This window comes from Mauremys mutica, chromosome 10 (assembly GCF_020497125.1).
Source record: "Mauremys mutica isolate MM-2020 ecotype Southern chromosome 10, ASM2049712v1, whole genome shotgun sequence".
Lineage (NCBI taxonomy): Eukaryota > Metazoa > Chordata > Testudines > Geoemydidae > Mauremys > Mauremys mutica.
In genome coordinates, this window is record NC_059081.1 from 51,367,300 (window position 1) to 51,393,202 (window position 25,903).

General features: G+C 42.1%; 1 protein-coding gene across 2 annotated transcripts in view; it reads right to left on the reverse strand.

Annotated features, from left to right (window-relative positions):
• STAT4 (signal transducer and activator of transcription 4) overlaps positions 1–25,593 on the reverse strand; it is a 67,234-nt gene extending 41,641 nt beyond the window's left edge. For both annotated transcript variants that reach the window (XM_045031893.1, XM_045031892.1), the window contains exons 1-3: positions 25,528–25,593; positions 19,159–19,287; positions 18,124–18,268 (exon numbers count right to left, since the gene is read on the reverse strand). In XM_045031893.1, the coding sequence (XP_044887828.1) occupies positions 18,124–18,268; positions 19,159–19,286 (273 nt within the window). In that variant the 5' untranslated portion in view covers position 19,287; positions 25,528–25,593. The remainder of the gene's footprint in view (positions 1–18,123; positions 18,269–19,158; positions 19,288–25,527) is intronic.
• Positions 25,594–25,903: the final 310 nt, after the last annotated feature.

Sequence of the window (25,903 nt, forward strand, 5' to 3'; positions counted from 1 at the left end):
GAAGATACTTGCTTCAGAACTTCACGGTCAGGCCCCAGTAGATCAGAACTGAGCATAGACTATAAGAGTTTCTCTCTCCCATTTATGAGCCAATTTACATTTGTAAGTCCTAAAAACAGCAGTGAAAATGTACACAAACTGTTAGCGTTGAGTTAAACAAGCAATAATTAGGAATTAGCCTGCCAAAAGAATATGCATCTCCACTCTAGTAACCCAATTTCCACTCTTACATCTTGTCTGAATTAGAACAATTCTCTTTAATTCCCCATCACCAGAAAGCTTCACAGTTTTACCCAACCAGCTGTAGCCTGTTAGTATTTCCTAGCCTGAAAGACCCTCCCTAATTTAGACTGCCTGCACTGGGACTAGAACAAGGATTTGTACTGTCTGAAGCACTGGGACAAGCCGGCCTAGCCCTGCCCATAACTGAAGATCCGCCCCCTTAATTAAGAGGGAAGAACTTCTAAACCCAGGCTACAGCTGATTACTGGCGACAACAAATAAAAGAAACAGGAAGGGAAATGAGGTCAGGTTGAAAAATCAGGGATCCAGAGGGGGGCACTGAGCAGAGATCCCCTGATAGCACCCACTGCTCCTCAAAGGTATCTAGGGAGTCAGTGGATACTACCCAGATGAACTCCGCCTGGAGGTGTGTTTGGATAATGGACTAGAAATAGGCCCCCCAGTCACAGAGCACCTGCCCTGTCCAGCTTCCTCCTCCTGGTGGAACAAAGATTTGTGTGTATCCTTGAACCCTAGCTAAGGGGGAAGCACCTTTCAAAACATTAAAAACTCTACTATTGATCTACGATTAAGACTGACCCAACAGAAAATTGTTTCATTCACACTGGTCCCTGCATAGGTTACAGTGCATGGGCCTTGCCAAAACAGATTGCTTTTGGTGATGTGGGTGTCCCAGAGTCTCACTGGCTCACGTAGGTTGGGATTGTCCCAGGATACAAGCCTTTTGGCTAGAAGCATGCAGGAGGATTAATGTGATGATGGTTACCTTCTTTAAAATTAATTGTCAGACGTGTGTTTTGAGATATATCCCATCATCTTGGAAACTCTCATGGAAAGCTTGGTTGTCTAGAGCAGTGATTCTAGCTAAATGACTCATATTGCTTAGATGGAAAAGCAGACTGCCTGGAAGGACAGAAGTTTAGCACAGCAACTGGGCTGACCTGGCAGCTAACTTTCTTTCCTTCCCCACCTTTTCCAATTTATTACCTTTTTGTTCTTCTGCCTTTTTTCCCTGTTGTTCCTTATTTTGGGGGGGTGGGTAGGGGGAATCAATTAAATAAATAAATAAAATCCTCCACCATAGCTAATGTACTGGTGGCAGGCTGGCTAGCTTTTAGTTGGCTAGAATGGTATATAATGCGAAAATCATGGGATTATGCCTTCTCCAGGCCAAGATTTTTAGTGGGGCATGCTGGTGGTTAAAGTAGGTTACCTATTGGAACAGGATGTTAGTAATGAAAACCAATAGTCAATCAGCCTTATACAGCAGAACACATTAAATATATCTTTCCTATTATTTGTTGTTTACCCCCGCTGATTTAATGCATCATTGTAGGCCAAGTCCTGACACAGGATTGAAGGAGACAGAGAAAGGATGATGGTAGGTCCAAGGGGGACTAGGTAATGAGATCTAGAGCTTGTCCTTCCTAGGTCACAGGTTCAAATCTAGCCCAGGTCACTAGCAACCAAAAGTTGTTAGCAGCTAATGGCTTATTTGGCCTCCATTTACTTTAGAGATAAGAACCCCACTTGGTATTAATTCACACTGCTGATGTCAGTGTCAGGATTGAGTTACATTGGTGGGGCAGTAAGGGGAAGTTTTCACCTGCGTCTTGACCAGCATCTGGCTTGTAGATAAATAGTGGAATTCAGTCTGCTGGGTTGTTAATCTGGTATTGTTCATGAGCACTAAATCTACATGAAAAGATTTAAAAAAAAACAATTCTGCTCTTGTGCATCAAAGGTAACATTTTAACACTGAGCATTAAAATAAATATATTGTATAAAAGGAGTGATATTTCAAGGGAGGCAATGTGGCACTGAAGCAGGCATTAAAAGACAACACTCTATCATGTTCTGAGTGTTTCTGTATATGTTCCATTCTCACCCTGTTATAATCTTTAACAGGAAACTGCAGCTCACACTTCAATGGCTATTGTTTCCATCCTCTGCAGCTGCTTCTCAGTACGGTGTTTGTTAGAAATATTTGTTAAACGCCAATTGGAATCTCCTATTTCACAGCATATGCTGTTTTTGTCACTTTCCTTTGTTGCAGTGAAACAAAACAATTTTAGGAAATATCTGTCACACATTTTTTCTTACTGGGGAAGTGACTTGTGTAACCATGTTGAAATAAGAAATGTAGTCTCTTAAAGCAAAGTTATTATTATTTATTATTTGTAGTACAGTAGCACCTAGAAGGTTCAATCTGATCACCAGTATTACTGCATTCATCACCCTCACAGATACTATCTAATCAAAAACCATTCACATGCAAAAAAGCAAAGTCTAAAATGAAATAGTTTAGCCATTCAAATATGGGACATCCTTAAAAACATATTAGCAAATGGCTAGACCAGAGGTCGGCAACCTTTCAGAAGTGGTGTGCCAAGTCTTCATTTATTCACTCTAATTTAAGGTTTCGCGTGCCAATAATACATGTTAACATTTTTAGAAGGTCTCTTTCTATAAGTCTATAATATATAACTAAACTATTGTTGTATGTAAAGTAAATAAGGTTTCTAAAATGTTTAAGAAGCTTCATTTAAAATTAAATTAAAATGCAGAGCCCCCTGGACTGGTGGCCAGGACCCAGGCAGTGTGAGTGCCACTGAAAATCAGCTCGTGTGCCGCCTTTGGCACACGTGCCATAGGTTGCCTACCCCTGGGCTAGATATTTAACCAGCACTCTTGCCCCACTCATAGGAGTCATGCTTGAGGCCAAAGGTGGGATGTTGGCTGCTCATTACCAGAGTCATCCTGCTAGGATAGGGCCTAAGATGGGCAGCTGCAAAGGAAAAATGTGAGACCTAGCACATACTGCAGATGAACAATCTGCACTAACCAGTTTGACAGGGAAGAAGGGCTTTGACCATGTTCCCTTGAGAGACCATGCTCTCTTGGGACTAAGATTACACAGCTGCTGCATTAGCCATTCTCCTTCCCTAGAGCATCGAGTTAGATTCCTTCCCGCTACTGAAAGGGACTGGAGGGTGAAGAGGCTTCCTAAGCCCTTTTCTCCTTCTAGTGCAACTGTGCAATGAAAGGCAGGATTTGGCCTAAACTTAGGTTTAATTTAGCTCACATCATAAACCCATGAGAGCGCAGCGTTGTGGTTGAGGAGAAAAGTTACAGTGCAGCAACTCTATATCAAGTCTTTCCACCACAAGAATGATACACCTCTACCCCGATATAACGCGGTCCTTGGGAGCCAAAAAATCTCACCGTCTTATAAGTTAGACCATGTTATATCGAGTTTGGTCTGGTACAGCATGCCGGACTGGACCAGCTTCCCCGGCAGTGATTTAAAGGGCTCGGGGCTCCCCGCAGCGGCTGGAGCCTCTGGCCCTTTAAATCATCGCCCGAGCCTGGCTACCTGAGCCCCAGCGGGGATTTAAAGGGCCCAGTGCTCCAGCCGCTGCGGGGAGCCCTGTTCCCTTGAAATCACTACCGGAGCTTTGGCAGCGGGGCTTAGGTGGGGATTTAAAGGGCCTGGGGCTCCCTGCAGCCGCCAGAGCCCTGGGCCCTTTAAATCACCACCGGAGCTCTGGCAGTGGGGCTCGGGCGCTGATTTAAAGGGCCCGAGGCGCCACATGAATTCAGATATAATGCGGTAAAGCAGCGGGGCTCGGGTGACGCTTTAAAGGGCCCGGTGCTCCCCGCTGCTTTACCACGTTATATCCGAATTTTGTTATATCGGGTCGCGTTCTATCGGGGTAGAGGTGTACTTGCAACACTGACACCTGTTTCTTTCCCTAACCCTTACCAACCAAAAATAAATATATAAAACAAAATTTCAAAAATCTTGACCAACACACACACAAGCCTACCCCTAGGAGAGATCTGAGCCCTCCAAACGAGAAAAGTGCTAGAGACTTTATGAAGTCCACTAGTGTCTTCTCTATTCTTGATTTTGCATGGGAGGCACTCAGATACTACAGTGATGGGTAGCAAAATAAAACCCTAAGATAGAGAGATGCATATAAATAAAACTCAGTTCATTGTGTGCTTCATCTACAACAACAAAAGGAAAGAAAACAGAGTTGGTTGGAAATTTTCTGTCAAACGTTTTTTTCAATGGAAAATTACTATTTAATTAAAACAGAATTTTCCAAAAAAAGTCTCTTTTTGATAAAATTTTCCTGGACACCAATTTTTTTTTTCAGTTTCAGCAGCAAAAACTTTTATTTATTTATTTTTTTGCTACTGAAAAGTAAATTAAGTAAGACTGGCAGGCAAAATTTACTGAACATTTTTTATCTGACTGACTACATTTTTCAGTTGAGATGAAAACCTGAAAAAAATTCACAAAAAGTTCAGAAAAATTGTTTGTTGTTGTTGTTGTCAAAAAAATTTATAGGGTATAAGATGCTTTCCAACCAGTTCTAAAGAACAACGGACATTTCCATGTAGTTTAGCTTTACTGTGTAAGTCTCTATAAGTAGAGTATCCATTAACATGATTTTGAATGTGATGGTGAGAACTACGTCTGTGCCAAAACACAATGGATGCATCCCGTTCTCCTCACTCAGTTTTATTCAGTCCTTTTCAGGACAAACTCCTAGCAAAGACTGAATTAAGACTGAGACCCAATCCTGCACTGAGATCTGCTAGCATGGACTCCTGCACCCTACAAGCTTATCAAAACCGATATGGAATCCCACTGACTTCAGCAGGGTTCCATCTGCGTGCAAGGGTTCCTTCTATATAGTGCATATCTTTGCAAGATCAGAAAAACAAGGAGGAGTTTGGTATTTGGTTCCAAAAGAATAAAAATTCCCACACTTGTCAAGTGTTTTCAGGATAGTCCCTTGATGCCATATCCAGTGTTTGGTCCTGAATGGATGGTAAGAGAAGAACTCTTCCCTGACTTTGCTTAAGTCAGTCTCCTAACTCTGAATCTACAACATGACAAGCAGTGCCTGCGAAAGTCCATTTTGATATATGTAATTGCTGTACATTAATAGGATAAATCCTGAAATTACTCAATTTTACTCAGGAAGAGCTTCCAGTGAAGTAAATGGGCCAAATATTAACAGGGACAGATTTAGGCAATCACCCGGGGTGCCTTGTCGGGTGTGTGTGTGTGGGGGGGGGGGGGTGCGCGCCAGGCTTGGGGTGCTGTTTTTGTTGCTAGCGACGTAAGGGAAAACAGAATGTTTGAAGTAAAATGTTTCAGGTATTCCATATGTGAATTCATTTTTCACTAACCTCCTAGAACATTCTGGACCTTTGTAGAATCTCATGGAACCGTCCAGACTTTCTGAGAACTACATTTTCCTTGAAACTCCTAGAATGTGGTCAGCCATGCCTTCACGAGTATATAAGGGGTGGGGAGTCACCAATCAGTCAGATATAAGAACAAAGTGAGAGCCCAGTTGTGATATTGGGAATCTTGTTTTATTATGTAATAATAAAAGTGTACTTGTGTTTTAAGACTTGAAGAGTGTAAGTAGTGACTAATAAAGGACATATTTAATGAGACGCCAGAGATATCTATCGAATCCCTCTCTACGCGACAATATAAAAGAAATACTGTTACTACTTTTGCCATGCTTCACATGTAATGTTTGATGACTTTCTAGGACTATGGAACATAGACTTTTGCTCTCCCTAATACTGTCCGTTTTCCCCCATTGAAAATAAAAGATGCCCCCAAAAAAGCCTTCAAGAGCTCAATATAGGAAGCAGAAAGCTCTATCACAATCTAGTTTGCAGCAAGGGGCAAATCTGATGGGAAAATATCAGAATCAGAACAACATAAATTGGGCTTTAGGCAGTAACAATCGTCCTAGCACAGAAGAAATTGAGGAGCAAAGCATAAATGATAGAAGTCCTATTACTAAGGAATTAGCAGCTTTATCTGACGATAAGGAATGGAAATGCGAGGAAACTGATGGAGAATTGTCCAGTTTTCCTGGCAGCATAAAGGAGAGTGGTGATAAAAAAGAATGTGGCTCACATGAAAAGGAGAGTAATGACAAAGAAAAATCTGGTTTACATGAAATGGAGAGAAATGATAATGAATAATCAGTCTTGCATGATGGCAGAAACAGCAGCGAGAAAAACTGACACCACAAATCGATACATCAGATCCTGCTTTATGGCTGGTGATCCTAAACTCTGCTGATATTGATTGTACAATTTTGAATGGGCTGAGCAAAATCAAGGATGTGACATTTGCAGTAAGTGAGCAGAAGCAACACTTCGCAAAGTCACACTGTGAAAAAGGGCTTGAGACTGGTGAGAAACTGAATCGGCATTGGCTAGTTTTCTCAAAATCGACTGACAAAATGCCCTGGTTTTGTTGCAAAATATTTGACAAGAATGCCAAATCCTTGCTTGTGCTTTCTGGGTACAATTATTGGCATAACTTAGCTGATGCTCTAAAGTAACATGAAAAGTCACACAGCCATTTTATGGCCTACTCCAAATGGATGGAGGTCGAGTGCCAACTCAAGATGAATAAATGCACAGATGCAGAAAACCAGCACATTATTAGTGAAGAAACCCAGCACTGGAGGAACGTGCTGGAGTATCTGATACCTCAATTACCTTCTTCCTTGCAAAGAATAATTTGGCTTTCCAGGGACTGTCAAATAAGTTGTTCGTTTAACATAATTTAAATTTCCTCAATTTGGTAGAGCTTCTTGGGAAATACGACCATGTTATGCATGAGTCAAGTAGTTCATAAAGAAGCTATAGATCATTACTACAGCAAAACAGTTAAAAACAAATTGATTTTATTGATTACTACACCGTAATAATGGACTGCAGTCCTAATATTAGTCACAGTGAAAAGTTGTCATTTACAGTAAGATACGTTGAAGACAAAGATGGCTGTATCCAAGTAATGGAACACTTTATCTGTTTCCGGTCTGTGGATGACTCTACTGGAAGAGGCCTAACAGAACTGCTTATGAATGTTTTGAGTGAGAATAAAATAAAGCTTCAGGACTACTGTGGCCAAGGCTACAACAATGGTGTAAATATGAAGGGAAGAAACAGTGGCATCCAGGCAAGGATCCTTGTGCTGAAACCAAGAACTTTCTTCATGCCTTATGGCTGCCATTCCCTCAAACTGGTTATGTCAGATGCAGCAGCATCTTCTTTAGATTCAATATCTGTCTTCGGAGTACTACAAAGGATATACACCCTGTTCTCAGCATCAACTATCAGGTGTAAGATCTTCTTGGACAATGTTACAAATCTGACCATGAAGCCTCTAAGTGACACTCACTGGGAGAGCCACATTGACAGCATAAGGCTAGTGAGGTACCAAGTGACTGAAGTTTGAATAAAGCTGAGGCTGGAATCTGATACGAGGACAAAGCCTGACAAAGTCAGATCACTGACTTCAAATTTCTGGTCTCAATTGTGGTTTGGCACAATTACAAGTAAACGTTGTAAGCAAGGCATTACAACAAACTCAGTCGATGGACATCGCGACTGCTACTATTTTGATGAAAAGCTGCCTTGATTTCATTGTGGCCTACAGAGACAATGGACTTGAATATGCCTCACTGCTGCCGAAGAAATAGCAAAAAGCTCAGGAGTTGAGCCTGTCTTCAAGGAAATTCATATTCATTGGAAGAAGAGACAGTTTGGTTACGAGGGCAGAGATGAGGTGACGGGAAGCTCGGGAGAAAAATTCAAGAGGGAGGTTTTTTTGCTCATTTGTTGACACTGCTTGAATGTCCATCAAAAAAAGGTTTGGACAAATGAAGCACCACAAAAAGACCTGGGGTTTTCTGCATGACCTTAGTAAGCTGCCAGTGAACAGGAAAACACTCTTGAAAAATTGTACGGACCTTCACTGGACACTGACACCTAGAGAATGTTTGTTTGGACATCAATGATAAAGACCTCTGTGTTGAATTGGACAACATTCATCACATTTTGCAAGATGGGGAGCACACTTTCCACTCCAAGTTTTCCAATTCATTCATGATGTACAGCATGTGTGGATAGCTTTGAGGATTCTGCTCATGCTGCTAGTCACAGTCATGAGTGGTGAGCGCAGTTTTTCAAAGCTGAGGATCATTAAAAAGATATTTTGATTGACGATGGTACTTGAAAATGCCACTGACCAGTCGTTTGATCTCTCTGATGCTGTGCTTCAGTTCACAAGGGCAAAGGTGAAAAAAACGACTTGTTGAACTAAAGGATTAGGATTAACATTCTAAGGCTATCACCTACTGTAACACTATTTAATACTGGTCCACCCAATGTTGGTGCACAGTTCAACTTCTTGATGTTAGTACATTTCAATTATTCTTAAAATTAAAAAGTGTCTAAGCATAGAGGAAAGGATATTTTTATTTGCTTATATATGGCATGAATAAATACAGCTTCACAGATCATAGCATGCAAATTTTATTGTTTTATATGACAGGAATAAATCATGCATGCAAATCGTGGATCAAAGTCATGAAATGGGCTACAAATGCAATAAAAAAATAAAATTTAAAAGTTTTTAACAAATGGGTGGGTGTTAAAGATGCACCTCACCTGGGTTGCCATTTGGGTTAGGGCCAGCCCTGCATACTTAGATCCTTATTCAGGAAAAACTCCCATTGCCTGTCCCCCCTCACCCTGCCCCAGCTGGCTGGTGCATATATTTCCTCTACATTCAATCAGAGTTTTGCACTGAGGGAAATCCAGATTTTGTCCAGTAGTATGAACTGCTACACAATAACCCAAAGCTTGAATGCTAAATAGGCGGAGGAGCTCCCTTTCCCATTTGTCTTCAACTTCTTGAGATGTAACGTTATAACTGCATGTCCTTCATTTCCCCACTAAATATCTCCTTTTTGTGGGTTACACCGTGCCGCGGAATTAAGCAGAGTTCCTCCAGTGATTTCAATGGTAAGATTTGCTTAAAAATCAATGATATAATATGACCCCGTTTTTTTAAATACGAAAAGCAAACTGTTCCTAATTAAGGATCAGGTATCTCGATATCAGAGGGTAAAGTTTGGCTTAGGTTACAAGTAGGAATGATTCTGGGCCTTTGTGCCTATTCTTCATTTGTTTATATCGTAAACCCACCATATAATGTGTCAGTCACTGTTCATTCTCTTGTGTACCAAATTCACCCACACATTAGGGGGAAGGGAAATAATATATTTGAAAAAATGCTGCCAGTTTAAAGTTAAAGGATAAAAGGAATGTGACTCATTTTGCCTTTGATTCTCATTTATAAAAATCCTAGCTAAGCCATTTCCAAATATGTTTAAAAACCAAATATAATTGGTCACGGTCTAAGGTTATGTCTGCTGTGTTTCATTTTGGAACTAATTCTTAGAAATGATAGCAGACTTTTCTCCTACCTGCAGTCTTCTCATTTTATCTGGTTGGTTACTTCTAGGCTCAAAACCTCACCATCACACTGTTGTCATAGCAACAACAAAAACTGTATTTGTGACTAATCTGATTTACTTCCCTCCAACTGATTTCTTTATGCATGAACAACTACTGTAGCTGCATAGTTTTATTTTTTCCCCTTTCTTCCCTTCATCTGTTCACAGAACTCCTATTCATGTGAATGGGAGTTCTATGGGTGGATGTACGGAAAATAAGACCTTTCATAAGTAAACCTGCTGTAATAGCGTCCACCCAAGATCATAGCAATGACAGGCCAATCTCATCTCTATAGCTTTCACTTTCTTGAATCTAATTTACTGAATACAGAAATAAAAAACAAAATAAATAACAATGTCCAGTGTTTTCACCTAAAACTTTGATGTACATAGTGCCAGTCATGCAGAGAAATCCTCACGCAATTTATAGACTAATTTATATCAGATTAATACCTAGAAATGGTATTTCAGCTAAGCAGTGGATAGAGGAGTAAATGATAGACACATGTATTAAAGAAGGAGCTGGTAGCAACTTTAAAGTTGACCAGTACTTTCCATTATCACACCCTATTTTCAGTGGTTTATAATTCAGGCAGATTTTAACCATTCCGACATAGGTCTTCCATGCTTGCTCTCTGCTTCAAGCTGCTTTTTAATTTTTTTTAATACTTTCTGCTATATTGGCTATTTCTGAGAATTAAGTTAATAAAAATTGGTAGTTTTTCCTAATGTTACAAGACTAGGGTGTCTAGAGCCTTGTACAGGAATTGTTTTTAGTATTATCCAACTTGAAATAAATAATAAATGAAATGCTTTTTCAGCTGTTTCATTGATGTCTGATATCTTCGTGGTTTAGAGCAGGAACTTGAAATTTGATTGAAGGTGGTGTGGGTGTGGGGGGGACGAACTGTTCTAAAAGTACACAATGTCTTTTGCTGTTTCCATGAAAATCCATCAGATCTGAAAATAATCATTTACACTTTCTCTGCGGAGCTTGTTAAAGGTTTGCTGCTAAAATCTCTGAATGTTCCATCTGCACTGCGCTTGCTCAAGCTCCACTGGCCATCCAACTAAACTGAGCATGTTTCCCTACTCCACTTTCCTGCCATCTGCACTGAGCATACTCAAAACCTGAGGCCCAGATGGGATGTAGCAGCAGCATTGCTCTGACCAGGGAAGGAGTGCTGGACTGGAAGGAGACCATGAGTTATAGTGTCAGCTCTTCTACTAACTGGTTTTAATAATTCAATGCGCTTCACAACTTTTATTACTGAGCAAAGTCTCATACCTCTAGCTTAGGAGGCAGGCATCTCCCACATATTACTGATTGGACAACTGAGAGGTTGCACAAAGACAGTTCAGGAAGAGCTGTGAATAGAAATCTGTTTTGAGTATGGGAGACACATACTCATTGATAGCCACACTGCCTTTCAGACTGAATGTGCCAAATCTATGTGTTTGGCTGAGGTATTTGTAACCATTAGACCCAACTTCCCTCCACAGCCAGGAACAAACGTATCTGTAGAGATATGTTTGTAAAAGATGATACAGTAACTCCTCACTTAACGTTGCAGTTATGTTCCTGAAAAATGCAACTTTAAGTGAAACCATGTTAAACTAATCCAACTGTCCCATAAGGTTTAATGTAAATGCAGGGGTTAGGTTCCAAGGAAGTTTTGGGGGGGCAGACAAAAGGCATTATACTGTATACTGTACAGTACTGTACTGTGGTTGGGAAGTGCCCCTGGCTTACCCCACACAGGCACAGCCCGCTGCAGGCAAGGACACTAGGAAGCACCTTTGCAGCAGCTTCCCTGGAGAACAGGCTCGGATTTTGCCGGGAATGCTCAAGGCCTGCCTCTTCCTGTCCCCGCTCCACTCCAGGCCCACCTCTTCCCACCCCCACTCCACCTCCTCTCCGGAGCATGTCACATCCCTCCCCCCCGACTTTCTGGGAGGGAGGGGGAGGAGCAGGGAAGCGCTGCATCTCCGCTACTTTCCCTCCCAGAAAGTCCTAAGCCCCTGGGGGAAGCGCTGGGTGGGAGGGAGGAGGAGGAGGCGGAGAAGTGGAACTTGTGCAATGCTCCCTTGTAAAGTCGCTGCTCTTCCACAGAATCTTACAAGCAGGCAGCCAAACAACGTTATTGCACAACTTTAAATGAGCATGTTCCCTAATTGAGCAGGGACGTAACATTGAAACAACGTTAAGTGGCACAATGTTAAACGAGGAGTTACTGTAATTTAGAGATGCTCCTTCATTAGGGACAGTATGTCATAGGAATTTAGAGATGTGCCCTGACAGTGGGGCCTGGGAACTCCCTATGGCTGTGTGCAGCCGTTCACCAGAGACACGCTCCTGTTTGTTTTATATCAAACAGGAGAGTGTTTGATAAAAAAGATATACCGAAGAAGTGGGTATTCACCCACGAAAGCTCATGCTGCAAAACGTCTGTTAGTCTATAAGGTGCCACAGGATTCTTTGCTGCTTCTGTTTGTTTTATGAAAGTTTTATTCCTGTCTCATTCACTGGTTTATTATTTAATGAATCCCAAGATCATTACAACCACCAAACGACCCCAACGCCCACTATTATTGTCATCTAGAAAATAGTTGTGCAAGGCACTGGTAACGTGTGTTGTGTCCCTTTGTAAAGGCTGGTCCACCCTAACAACTGTGGCAAGGCACCTTTTTGGTCTCGCCAGCCTCAGCTGCTTTTAGCCTTGGGGAGACAGGCCTGGGTAAAATAGTCCCTCTTGGTGGCACAGGGGAAGTCCATTCCTTCTCTCCACCAGTCCTTTTAGCTTGTTTTTCTCCCTTATGGGAGGGAATGCAGCCTCCCCTCCTGGTGAAGCTCACTGCTCCTAACCTACTGGCAGCAGGACTCCCTCCCCCCCCCTCTGTCTCTCTCTCTCTCTCTCCTTTCCCCCCTTCTCCCAACAGGGGAGGGTTTAAAAAGGTCTCAGGCAGCCCTTAGTTGGAATCAGCTGATCCTAATTGATCTTGGGTAACTCCCTCTCAGCTGATCCTAACTGAGTTTTTGGTAACCCCTTCTCAGCTGAACCTGATTGTCCTGTGGTTACTCCTCCTCAGTTGATAGGGAGCAGGACCAGCTCTAGGCACCAGCAAATGAAGCACGTGCTTGGGGCAGCACAATTTCAGGGGCAGCATTCCGGGTGTGTTTTGTTTTGTTTTTTCCTTCAGCAGTTGCGCTCTTGGAGGTGTGTGTATTTTTTTGTTTGTTTGGTTTTTTTGGTTTTTATTTTTTTGCATGTTTGGGGCAGCAAAAAACCTAGAGTCAGCCCTGATAGGGAGGAGGACCTTTTACCCTGCTGGGACTGTTTTCTCCCCCGCCCCCATTGCAGCTATCTGTCCTGAGTTTAATTAATCATAAGTTATAATGTCGTGTGATAAAGATATCAAGATGTGTTTTTTAAGTGTCCATTGGAAAATAGCATCTCTAGTAAATAGGGCTCTTCAATACCAGATTGGTAAATTCAATGGATTGCTCTGCTTTCTTCTCTCTGAGTCTCTGTGAACAGGTTCTCTGTGTGGTCCTGGGGATGCCATTCACAGCTGTGTTTTGGCTCAGGAGTATGTATGTTTCATTTATTGATAGAAGGAACTAGTGCACATTGGAACATCCATAACATTTTTTTGTTTTTCATTGCAACTTCAGTGCCACTAGTTCTTTTTGCAACTAATTCTACTCAGGAACATAGCGGTGACTGCTATGGACAGACTGCTTCAGCCTTTGTACTTGAAGACAAATTATAGCTTCCAGATCTGTCAAGCTTGACAAAGTGTTCTTTAAAGTTATAACAGAACTGTGCTTAAAATAATAAATAAGCTCCACTTTCAGATCATGTGTTGAGGTTGGGTAGCTTCTTGTGTGTGTGTGTGTGGTGTAGAGGGGAAGGAAGAGGAGTGAACTGAGAAATTTCAAAGAAATGTTGCACTAGAGAGAGCCAAGAGTAAGTCAGGTGGGCTATAACCTTCAGAGATAAATAAACCAACACTGTTCACACAGTCACCAAAAAGTAGAAGATGAATTACAAATATATCTTTCCTCTCTCATTAAGAGTCTAACCCCTCTCCAAGTCAATAGAAAGTCTCCCTACTTCTATAACCCATCCTCCCAATTGCCTGTTTTCCCTGGCACTGGTGGTGTGTTGGGACAGGAGGTGACACAGCCAGCGTGTGCTGCAACACCAGAAGGGATTGCTGGAATAACAGCCATAGTAGTTGCAAGTTGGTACAAGTCAGAGGGGTTCTGTGTCTGTTCTTACTTGTGCCAGGGATCAGGGAAGTGCCCCTGCCACCCTTCTTCAGGTGTGCTAAGCAGAACTCTGGCGCACCCAAGGATTTAGGCCCAGCCTAGAGCACAAAGAGGTATGAGAAAAGATGCCAAGTTTGCTCTCCCACATGCGATTTGTATACTTTAGTATCTTTGGAATAGGGATTATCTCATTGTGTGTCCTGTACAGCTTTCGGTATGTTTTCAATGCTTGACAAATAATAAATGAGAACAACAAAGGTGCTGGCTGGTGACAGCTGTGGTAGTGGTTTTTCTACCTGCCCAACAGAACTAAACTGATTGGAATTAGTTTTGATAACTGAAGATCCAGGGGCTGTATCAATAACTCTGGACCTTTGGAATTCTGCCCTGTAGCACATATTTAGGTTAAAGATGTAAGCAGAAATTATATTATACAAATTTCAAGGCCAGACAGGTAATACTTTAAATGAAATGTGTGTTCGTTACAGTTTGTTTATTTTTAAAAAGCGCCACAAGCTATTTGCTTTTATCTATAGTACGGAACATTTCACGAAATCAGCTCTGCCCCTGCCAGTAGCAGTTATTGTGGAAATCAGGCTAGACTGCGGGTTTTACTATTAAAGGTCATAAAAGAAAAATCAGGAAAACGATCTAATAGTGAAAGTGCTATTAAATGTCTGGTGGTTGACATGTCTATTCTGAAACCATATCAGTAGCTTGTTATCTAAAAAAATCAGTTTTTTGCTGTCGTGATAAAACTGAGACAGGCCAGCATTGTTACTAATAGAGAGAACTATTGCTCTTTTTCTCAGATGGAAATATTTTACCACAAAGGTCAGGACTGAGATCATTTTTTTTAATAGGCAGAACAGTGTCTTGTCAAGAAAATCTGTAAACCTTTAGACCCCAAGCTCCTGAAGTCAATGGAACTCCATGCAAGGACCTTTCTGCTTGGAGCAGATTGCAAGACTGGGATCTTAATACCCAATCCTGCATAGGGATACAGAGAATTATTCAGTGTACACTCCCACTTGTGCGGCATTTCTTTTGAGAAAGCCAGCCATTGAGTGGGCTGAGCAGTGGTTGCCAAGCCTCTATGCAGTCTCTATCTGATCATGGCTGTGGGGCAGGAAAAGGCAGACTCTGGGTCCATTATGCCTCCTGCTCTGGCCCATATATGCTGTTCCACTAGCATACAGAGCTGCAGTGAAGCCACCAGAGGCTGGGGGAGAATACAACCCAGAAGAGGAACATAAGGCTCCTACGGTTGTTCTAATATATTCTGGTTACCACTTCAGATCCTGGCCAGATCAGAATCCAGGTGCCAGAAAAGACAGCTCAGAGCCACCTTTGCCTCCCCCTACTAGTATGCATCTATGGCATTGCAGCTCCCAAGAGGCACAGCACAGTATCTGTCCCAGCAGGGGTGACAGGACCTAAGGACATTTTGTTCTTCCTTCTACACACACAAAAGACTTATCTAAACACACACATACATGTATACGAAAGTACACTGAAGACCTGAGTGCTCGTCCCAATCTGTCCTATATTCTACAGGTTATTTAGAGTGCACATTTGTTTAGAGCTGGTTACGTTTCTAGCATTTGGTAATAGTTTTTTTTTTAATCAAATACATAGCAAAGGGAAGAGGGGAACATTTAAAGAGCTAAACCAAATACCAAAACAAAGTCTGAATAAAAATATAGACAAATCCCTATAATCAAGCATCTGGTGCGGGTGACTGTATAAAATGCGTATCTGTTCAGCCTGCAAAATATTGTCAGGACTGTTCATCTCAACGCCATTGAAGGCATTCTTCCTGTATGTACGATCCTGCAGAGAGAATGCCTCTGGTAGAGTGATGCAGCAATACTTCCACCATGCTATGGCTGTGTGTCCTAGGACCAAGACAATAACAATATGCTGGGCCTCTCTACAGAAGAAGAAGCAGTTAATAAATTTGTTTTAACTGTTTTGAAATTATGGATGACGTTGATATACAAACAAGGATGGAAACAAAAAAAGTGACTTTAATTTCAAGTTGCATGAAAATCACCTGAGAAAAATAGTGTTTGAATAATGCAAGAGGAAACATTGGTAGGTATGGAAATATTGTCAAGTTTCTAAGAGGCCATCACCAATAATGAATAAAGGGAACAAAGTAATTGGCAGTGTCATGTTAAGATTTTCCATTGCAGTACATATAATAAAGATAACCCTTTGCAAGAACTACAACAGTCATTGCAGTCCCAGTAGGAAACATGCCACCATCAAAGAAGGGAAAGAAACCTTTCATAAAACGGAGATATGTATCTGCTTTGTGCAGAAGGCACAATTGTAACAGGAAGTAAATCATTAACTAAATGCTATCATTTTCCCAGAATTCTTACCATAAACAAACATTTATTAGACTATGTTTTACTAACTCCAATCAATAAAAGAAAATATCACTGAGCAAAAGTTTGATGGAAAAACGTGTAAGCTTATCAAAAGAATCTTAGATACCTATCAAACTGAAGGTCTATATGCTACAGAACTGTAGCTTTTAACCTGTGGTATGCAGACCACTGGGAGTCTGCAGATTATGTCTAAGATAACCAAAGGGGTCTGCATCTCCCTTTGAAATTTTTTAGGAGTCTGCAAATGAAAAAAGGTTTAAAACCACTGCTCCAGAGCCTCATATCCAGTGCTGGCTGAAGTTTTTCACCTGTAAATAACTGTGCCTGAAGTTTTGTGTCTGTAATGAATTGTATACTACTCCTGGGGGAATTCTGTGCCACTGCGCAATTCAGAATTTTGCAGAAATTAATGGGTTTTGTGCCTAATTTCCTTTCCCCCCACAGAAATGGGCTGCAGTGCTGTTGGCCACCACTAGGGGCCACTGGACCCGTCAGAGCCCAGCTCACACATAGAAGACACTGTGGGGGGAGAGGAGAGTACAGTACAAGGTTCCCAGCAGCTGCAATAGGATGACCAGATGTCCCGATTTTATAGGGACAGTCCTGATATTTGGAACTTTTTCTTATATAGGCCCCTATCACTCCCCACCCCCTGTCCCGATTTTTCACATTTGCTATCTGGTCACCCTACCCTGCACGCCCTGAGGGAAGGAGATGGTGGCGTGCAGGTAACTCCACACAAGCCTGGCTGGGACCCAACAACAGGCTGTTTCTCCTTCTGGAACCCTGGGCAATAGAGGGACGGGGGTCTGGGCTGGGGAGGCAATGACTGGGCTCTGGAAGGGACTGGGTGGGTGTCTGGGCTGGGGGGGGCCCCCCACAGCTGGGCTCTGGGAGGGAGGGGGAGGTTATCTGGGCTGGGGGAGAGGAGGCAGAGAAACAGGAACTGGGTTTCAGAGTAGCAGCCATGTTAATCTGTATCCGCAAAAAGAACAGGAGTACTTGTGGCACCTTATAGACTAACAAATTTATTTGAGCATAAGCTTTTGTGGGCTACAGCCCACTTCATCGGATGCATAGAATGGAACATATAATGAGGAGATATATATATACACACACATACAGAGAACATGAAAAGGTGGGAGTTGTCCTACCAACTCTAAGAGGCTAATTAATTAAGAGAAAAAACTGGGTTGTCATAGAGGTTTCTTTAATTTTCTGCTCCTACGGGAATTTTTGTGTGTCTCTGTATTGCTGTAGACATACTTGCTACCGGGTATTTTGAAATAAATTACCAAAATAATTGAAACTGGCATGATTATGTAGTGTTATTTAGACAAATAAAATTTGCAACATTTTAAAATATTGTGTGCATAATTTTCCATTTTTTTGGCGCAGAATTCCCCCAGGAGTATGTATACACAACTATTCATAGTTAAATATCTGCTTTTCTGCCCACAAATCAGGTAATTAGCCATTTTACTAATATTGCACCTATAATTAGCCAAGGTTGCAAAATGTCACTTGCAAAAACTGAGATTTGTCTGCATATCAAGACCCTGGGTCCCAGTTTCTGCTGTTACACTTGTGCAATCTCCACTGAAAACATACATGTTACTCCATAAGTGTAACTAAGAACAGAAGTTAACCATAAGTGTCAACTTAATTTTGCCTGGAGATAGTAGGGTCTGATCTTCCCATAGTTGCTTAAATACTACAGTGATGAGCACAGTTTAAGAACATAAACAGAATTGAACTGAATTCAAGGGTAGTTGGATTTTGCCTTAGAAATCAGTAAGAAGGTACACATTTATCTAAAGGCAATCTGCAGTAATAATCTTACCTGAAGAAGTTTCCTGATTCTTTTCAGGTTGTGTATCAACAGGAGGTTCTTTTCTTGAGAAACCCGGTCTAACTGTTCATCCAATTGTATTAACAAATTCTGTAAGAGGATTGTTGCCATTGGTTCATTATTGGAAGCGGCCTCCCTATGCAACACAAAATTATTAACATGAAACATGTATGTGAATGAACAAAAATGTCATGATATATGTCAAGTTATTTGCTAAGTCAGTTATAATCTGCATCTTGGTGAAAAATTCAGAAATAAAGGAAACAAGTAAAGACTTTTTTAAAAGGTAGTTTGCTTCTTGCAGTTTGGAGCAAAGAGTACATGAATCCGTTTCACTACAAAATACAAACAAACAAAAAACCAACCTAAAACTAACTGACATTTTTTCATGCAAAAAACTGTCATGTTAATATTCAAAAACAAATATATTTTGTATAGAGATGAGTCCAAACAAAAATCTATTCAAACACACCTAAAATTTGAGGCTGAAAGAGAGAAAATTGAGCTCTAAAAGATATAGGACAGCTCGAATGATTATGTATTATCTGATTATATTAAGCTTTAATTTTTTCTCTTCATTAAAGCTAGATGAAGCCATATTTCAATAAACGTGTGATAAAGAAAATGACATTCAGCTTTTTTATTTAAAAATAATTCTTTAAAAAGTACGTGGTATTTGATTTATTAAAAATCAAAGCAAGAAAGAGATCCCTAAACACTAATTAGTGTTTTTATTATAAATCTGCCCCTGACAAATCAAATATATGCCATGGAAATCTGTAATTAGTAAATTAATGTAGTGAAAACATTGGCACTTTCAATGTTTCACTCACTCTGAATCTCTCAGATAAATAAAGGGCAACATGCTATGTGAATAAGATGGCCTTTAATACATAACTAAAGGCACACTTTTCTTGCAAAGCATGTTCCTGCACAGTTCACAAGCAAACATACTAGAAATCTGCCTGTATAAACCATAGTTTCCACAAATCAAACCTTAGTATATAGAAGAACATTCAATCCTACCAATCTTGGCTTTCTATCCACTGTGCTAGTAGATGTCGGACTTCCATGGGAAAGTTATCGTCATAGAACTGGTCTACCTGCTCCAAAAACTTTATTTCCAACTGCTGGACTTGACTCCACTGAGACATACTATAAAAGAAATGGTGAAATTGGTTTAATATTTAATATATAATCTTTGATACTACACAAGCACTCCATAGCAAGTGTATCATTTGTTTTCAGCATATGTTCCTCCTTTGTCACATAATTTCATAGTCCCCCTACCCCTCATTTTTTCCACTTTCAAAGAGACACTGTCCACCTGAAACAGTGAATTATTCAGTTTAAAAAAAAAAAAAGAGAGCAAACAGTAGTCTCAGGTGTTATACCGATCTGGGTACCCGGCAGATTTCTGTGGTTTCACACCACCTTTTCCTTTTTTATTGTAAACAATTTTCTCTCCCTGGTTGCTGTGTGAAAGACTCATAAAAGTAGATCATAAACATTTCAGACAGAATGGTGATTTTTTTTAAACAGTATTTCCCTTTTCAGGAAAGTAGTTTACAAAGCCAAACTTGGGACGCCGCTTGTTTAGGGAAAGCCCCTGGCGGGCCGGGCCGGTTTGTCTACCTGCTGCATCCGCAGGTTCGGTTGATCACGGCTCCCACAGGCCGCGGCTCACTGCTTCAGGCCAATGGGAGCTGCTGGAAACGGTGCAAGCCGAGAGACATACTGGCTGCTGCTTCCTGCAGCTTCCATTGGCCTGGAGCAACAAATCCTGGCCAGTGGTAGCCGCCATCGGCCGGACCTGCGGACAGGCCAGGTAAACAAACCGGCCCGGCCTGCCAGGGGCTTTCCCTACACAAGCGGCGTCCCAAGTTTGGGAAACACTGCTCTAGTACATCTTAAATGGCTATAAATGTGTGTTCTTGCTGGCTCCAAACCCAAGAATGGGAAGGCTACATAAGAAATGAGAGAAGAAACCGTAGTCATGATCAGGGCATCTACTGCCCCACTCTGAAATTCATACCTAGACTAAGCATCTCTATTTCTATCTCACCTAGAAGGATTGTACCTTGGGGTTGCTTCAGATTGTAGTTGTATGTTTTCGGTAAACTTAGTACTGGAAAGAAAGCCAAATACAAAGAATAGGACACCATCTGATGAGCTTGCATGGGGGTGAGGGACAGGCATTAGACCAGCATTGTCATTCCCTACTCAGGCAAAACTGACATTAACTTCAGTACTGAAGTGTGGGCAGACTAGTGTGGAAGGAGTGGCCATCAGGAAGCTGGTTATACCTCTCTGATTCTCTGCCTTAATCCTGAGCACACATTAGAGTAGTTTAGAGGCTGCTCTAAAGTGCACCAGTTGGAATCATGTTCCAGCCAATGCTCCTGCCTACTTCTCTCCATCCCTCCCCACCCCTGACATACTTCCTACGCTGGGGACTGCAAAGATGGAGTGACAAAGGAACCAGCTATATCAGCTCAGTATCCGTAGCATGGTCTCAGTGGTACAAAAGAGAGGGAGTAAGCCTGAGAATTTAGACCATTATATTTATTTTTTTAATTTACATGTTTATGTTGTAAAATGTCATTACCAATTAATGCTGCAGATATTTTGCATATTTCAGAGTAAAACAGAGAAGGGGAAAATACCCAAACAACAAAAATGTTGCAATGACCTTTAGCGCCTTTATTATTATTACTATATATTATTTGATAATGATATTACCTAAAAGCCCCAATCTCTGCTTGGGACCTCTAACAGGGTGGATTGCCCTTTTTAGGCAGCCAACCCTGGTTAGTCAGCCCTCCTGTGCTGTAATTAGCCCCATCTTAGCTAGAGGGGGTAGGGCTAATTGAGGTCAGGGGACAGTATGAGACACCTGGGCCTCACAAACGGGCTGAGAAAACTCAGTTTGGAAGATGAATCACAGGGTGTCTCTAGTAGGGTTTCTGTAGAAGGTTCTTAAATAGGGGGTGGAAGATGGAATGAGTTTGAGAAGGGATTCTAGGAAAGGTCCCAGAGAGATTTAAAGGTAACCCACAAGCTGAGTCTGGAGGGTGGGCTGAAGATGAGCCCAAGCAGTGTGCAAGACCCTTTTGTTTGTGTGAGTTGCTATTTTGGGCTTTCTGTATCCTTGGAGGACTATGCTGTGGACAGACACAGGGCCAAAGAGGTGATTAGCAGGGGGGTTCCAGAGGTGAAAATCCCTCCACTGCCCCATTTGGGATGCTGGGGATGATACTGTGGCGAGTAGAACTGCTTACAGGGCCCCATTGTGCTAGGTGCTGCACAAAAATTACAGCTTGTTGAAGTGTTTTGAGTGAAAAAGACTATGGAACTGTCAGTCTCTTGAGACAAATGTAGATTAACAGGTTTTTTTTTTAATGTGAAAATTCAAAATGAAACATTTTATTTTGAATTTTCATAATGTCAGACATGGTCTTAAGCCATACATTCAGTGTTTTTATTATTACAATAATCTGTAACCCTCTAACCCCATTTTTTATCCTATGACTACAGGGTGTTAATCGGCCATTTCACCTAGAATGGCCCCTTAGTTTAGCAAAAGTTTTAGCATAAGGTCTATCTCTTTGACCTTGTATTTAGCTGTTGCACTCTAGATATGTCTACACTGCAATTAAACACCTGTGGTGCACCCATGCCAGGTGACTTGGGCTCACAGGCTTTGATTAAGGGGCTGTTTAGACATTTTGGCTTGAGCTACAGGGTCCCAGAGCCTAGACTTCAGCCTGAGCCCAGACATTAAAACTAAACAGATTCTTAGCTCAAGCACTGTGAGCCCAAGTCTACTGGCATGGCCCAGCCATGGGTGTATAAACTGCAACGTAGACATACCCTGAGTACCTTTCCCAGACCTGAGGATGAGCTCTGTGTAGCTCAAAAGCTTCTCTCTCTCACCAAGAGAAGTTAGTCCAATAAAAGATATCACCTCACCCAACTCATCTCTCTAAGTTTAAAACAAAGCATTTTGTTTTAATTGAAAATGTAACAATTTTGTAGAACTTTATTTTTGGGTGACTTGTTGATATTTCAATTTTTTTGGTCTCACTTTGTTGTGTTGAGTTATATATAAAGCTAGTCACAAAACAGAACTTCCATTCTGTGGAAAATCCTGATATATATTTATTTAAAACCCTAGTTCTGAATCTGAACAAAATCAATTTTCCACAGACTCCAAATTCCAGAAAGTTAATTCTCAAGACTGAACAACTTGTTTTGATATCAAATCATTTTGTTTAGATGAGGTAAAAACATAGGGTATTTAATATAATTGTGATACTAAGATATTAATGTTAATGTCTAAATTAATCAAAACTACAAAGTTAAGTGTTCTTGTCTAATTGAAATGGAACAGTTCCATGTCATCCAAACAAATTAAAAATAGCTTTTTAGATGCTTTAAAATTTTAATAAAGGGAAATAAAAATACCTTATGGTTTGAGATTCTTATTCAAAAATGTTTGTGTTTGAACTTCCATGTTTAGTTTTCACGGAACCAAAGGAAAAACACTGAAGAAGCTGAAGTACTTTATGGGCATAATTGAGTCCTGTGGCCTTAATCAGGCAAAATTAAGGGAGGCCAATGGGAGTCTTTTCTTAGTAAAAAGAATGAGGAGTACTTGTGGCACCTTAAAGACTAACAAATTTATTTGAGCATAAGCTTTTGTGGGCTAAAACCCACTTCATCAGCTGCATGCAGTGGAAAATACAGTAGGATGAAGTGGGTTTTAGCCCACAAAAGCTTATGCTCAAATAAATTTGTTAGTCTTTAAGGTGCCACAAGTACTCCTCATTCTTTTTGCTGATACAGACTAACACGGCTATCACTGTGAAACCTGTTTCCTTAGTAAGTACTGCATAACTTGGCCTTGTGATGCATTATTGAGTGCTGTACATTAAGTCAGAGTGCCTAAGTTTAAAAACCGATTAACAGCCAAATCCTGAGGTCTTTATATAATTACTGATTTATCCTCCTCCAGATATAATTATGAATATATGGCAATTCTCTCCAAAAAGAAGCTTGTGAATATTTATGCATTGATTATTATATGCAGATCTTATGCAGTGTTCATTTCTTCAGGATTACATTATTACAATTTATAAAAACTCCCTGCAACATCACTTGTAAACAACATCTTTCAGTCTGCCACCTTTTTACATTTTCTTTTCCACTAAACAGAAGAAATGTTGCCAACTATTTACTTTTTGTTTTCTGGAAATTGGGTATGAAAGCATTTCATTCCCTTTCTGCAGTTGTATTGATAACTTTACAGTTTGCATAACTGATTAGTGATGCATACAAAGAGCCAAATCCATGTGTTCCTTCCATACTGATGATGATGTCTTTTGCATATCTCAAGACTTGTGGGTTTTTTCCTCTCTCTCACACACCCACACACACCATCCATCCATCTATCTTGGGGAACTTCTGTGGCTGAGCTTTAGAGGACATCAGACTAGATGATCACAATGGTCTCTTCTGGCCTTAGACATCATGAATCTATTTTCAGTAGGAGTTTTGAGCAAAACTTTAATAGAATTAGATGGCTTTTGGGAATCCCAGAGTTTTAGATGTGCCAAGAATACCTAATAAGGCCTTAAGTAAGGACTACAGGATTTTTGTCTGCAGTGTAAGCTTTTAAAAGCAGCAAAGAGTCCTGTGCACCTGCATGACCCTTTGTACAATTGGGGCCTGTTTTGTAAATGGGAGATTTTTTTTTAAGCATATCCAGATCAAACAAAAACACACATTGTGGCATGCTTTCCATTTCACTTTTAGTCACAAGACATACATAGATTTGCCATGTTCATTTTATCTCTTGTGGTGAAACAACCTGTAAGACAACTGGAAGCACAGACTTTTATTCAAATTCATACCAAAAAGTACTTTCCTTTTTTCCAGGAAAAATTAAAAGTTAAACTGAAAATATATAGTTAATTTAGATTCTTACTCTAAAGCATCCAGTGCAGTATAAATAGTTGATATTGCAAGGTAATGCAATGGACTATTTCTTAATGTTGCAATGTAACTTACTATTTTGACACCATAACTGTAATAGGAATGTGCTATACAGTTTGGATGATCTGTTTCTATAAATACATTCTAAACAGTTAAATTAAATTGTACTTTAAGAAAGCACAAGGGCTTCAAAATGTGTATCTTCTGAAATTATCAAATTCACACACACAAGGTAAATGCAGAGGTGCTGGAACAATTTGTATAGGGGAGGTGCCAGAGCCATTGAACCAAGCTGTAAACACTCTTATTTATTTTTTTATATATATAAATAAAATGATGGAAATGACTTCAAGGGGGGGGGTGCAGGAGCACCCCCTAGTTTTGGGACCTATGTCTAAATGTATCTGTTTAATTCTCAAAGCTCTATGCTGTTAAGAGGGACACTGTGCACAAGTGGGAATCTTATAAAACAGTGCCATAGCATCCACTTCTGTTCAGTTTCTTTCAGGAGTTAGATTAATGTGTTTTCAAAACACAAATGGCCTCTACCGTTCTGTAGAACAAGATGATCTCTTAAGGCTATCTTGGCACTCTGCTCTAGGCCGTTTCCGTGCAAATTTTGGGTTTCCGCAGAGGCTTCCCGAAAATGACTTCTTACTGAACTTCCAAACACAGAGCTCACCCAGGGAAGGCCACCCCACTCCCCACAAAACAGGGCCAGGACCCATATTCAGTGGGGGACAAGTGCAAGGAAGCTGCTCTGCAGAGGAACCAGGGTTCTGCGTACAGGTGGAACAAAGGCGAAGAGGGCCAACGTGACCCCCGAAAGAGCTAGTCTCTGTCCCCCATTTCCTGTCTGGCCTCGCGCCTCTGGTCCATCCGCTCTTCTCTGCAGGTGCCCACGTAAGAAACTTGCCCTTCCCCTCCCGCGGGTGCGGCGCTCACTGCCCCCTCCCGCGTCTCTTCGGCCCTGGAGCTGCCGGGCTGTGCAGCGGCCCGAGGGGCACGTGGTTCAAGCCCTGCCCAAGCTGGGGGGCCTCCCTCCAGAGAGCGCTAAGAGCGGGCCGTGCCGGGGGGCCCCCTGAGGGCTACGCTCCCCCCGGGGCCGGGCTTCCCCGGCTTTTTCTGGGCGACCCCATGCAGCGGGCGGCAGCTCGACGGGTGCGAAGAGCCGCTGCTCCGGCGCCCGCCTCGCTCTGCCCCCCGGGCCGGCTCAGCTCGGCTCGGGGGGAGCGCGCGGGGCCCGGGCCCCCCGGGGAAGCCAAGCGGCGCCCCAGCAGAGCCTGAAGGGTGCGGAGCGGAGCTCGCCCCCGGCTGCCCTCACCCCCCCGGTGCCCGCGAGCAAGCGGCAGCCCCAGCCCGCGGCCCCGCTCCCGCCCGCCCGCTGCTCCCACTTGCCTGTCCGAGGGGCGCCCCCAGGCAGGCTCCGCTCCGCGGGTGGCGAGGCGCGCAGGCTGAGCTCCGCCGGGCGGCTGGCTGGCTGGCTGCCTGCCCCCGCCTGCCCGCCGCGCGCTTTATTCTGCACGCTGCCTCCCGGCTTTCCTGTGCGTCAGGGGGGAGTCCCCGGCCCCGGCTCAGCCCGGAGACCGGCGCTCAGCCCGGGCCCGGGACGCCTCACCCCGCCACTAGGGCCTCAGCCCTCCCCCGGCGTGTCCCCCGGCGGAGAAGAAACCCTGCGCCGTGGTGAGCTGAGCATTGGCCGCTAGGGGCTTGAATTGCACTGGGCGAACCACCCCCAAGGGGCAGGTGGGGGGCTGGCCTGGCTCATGGCCGG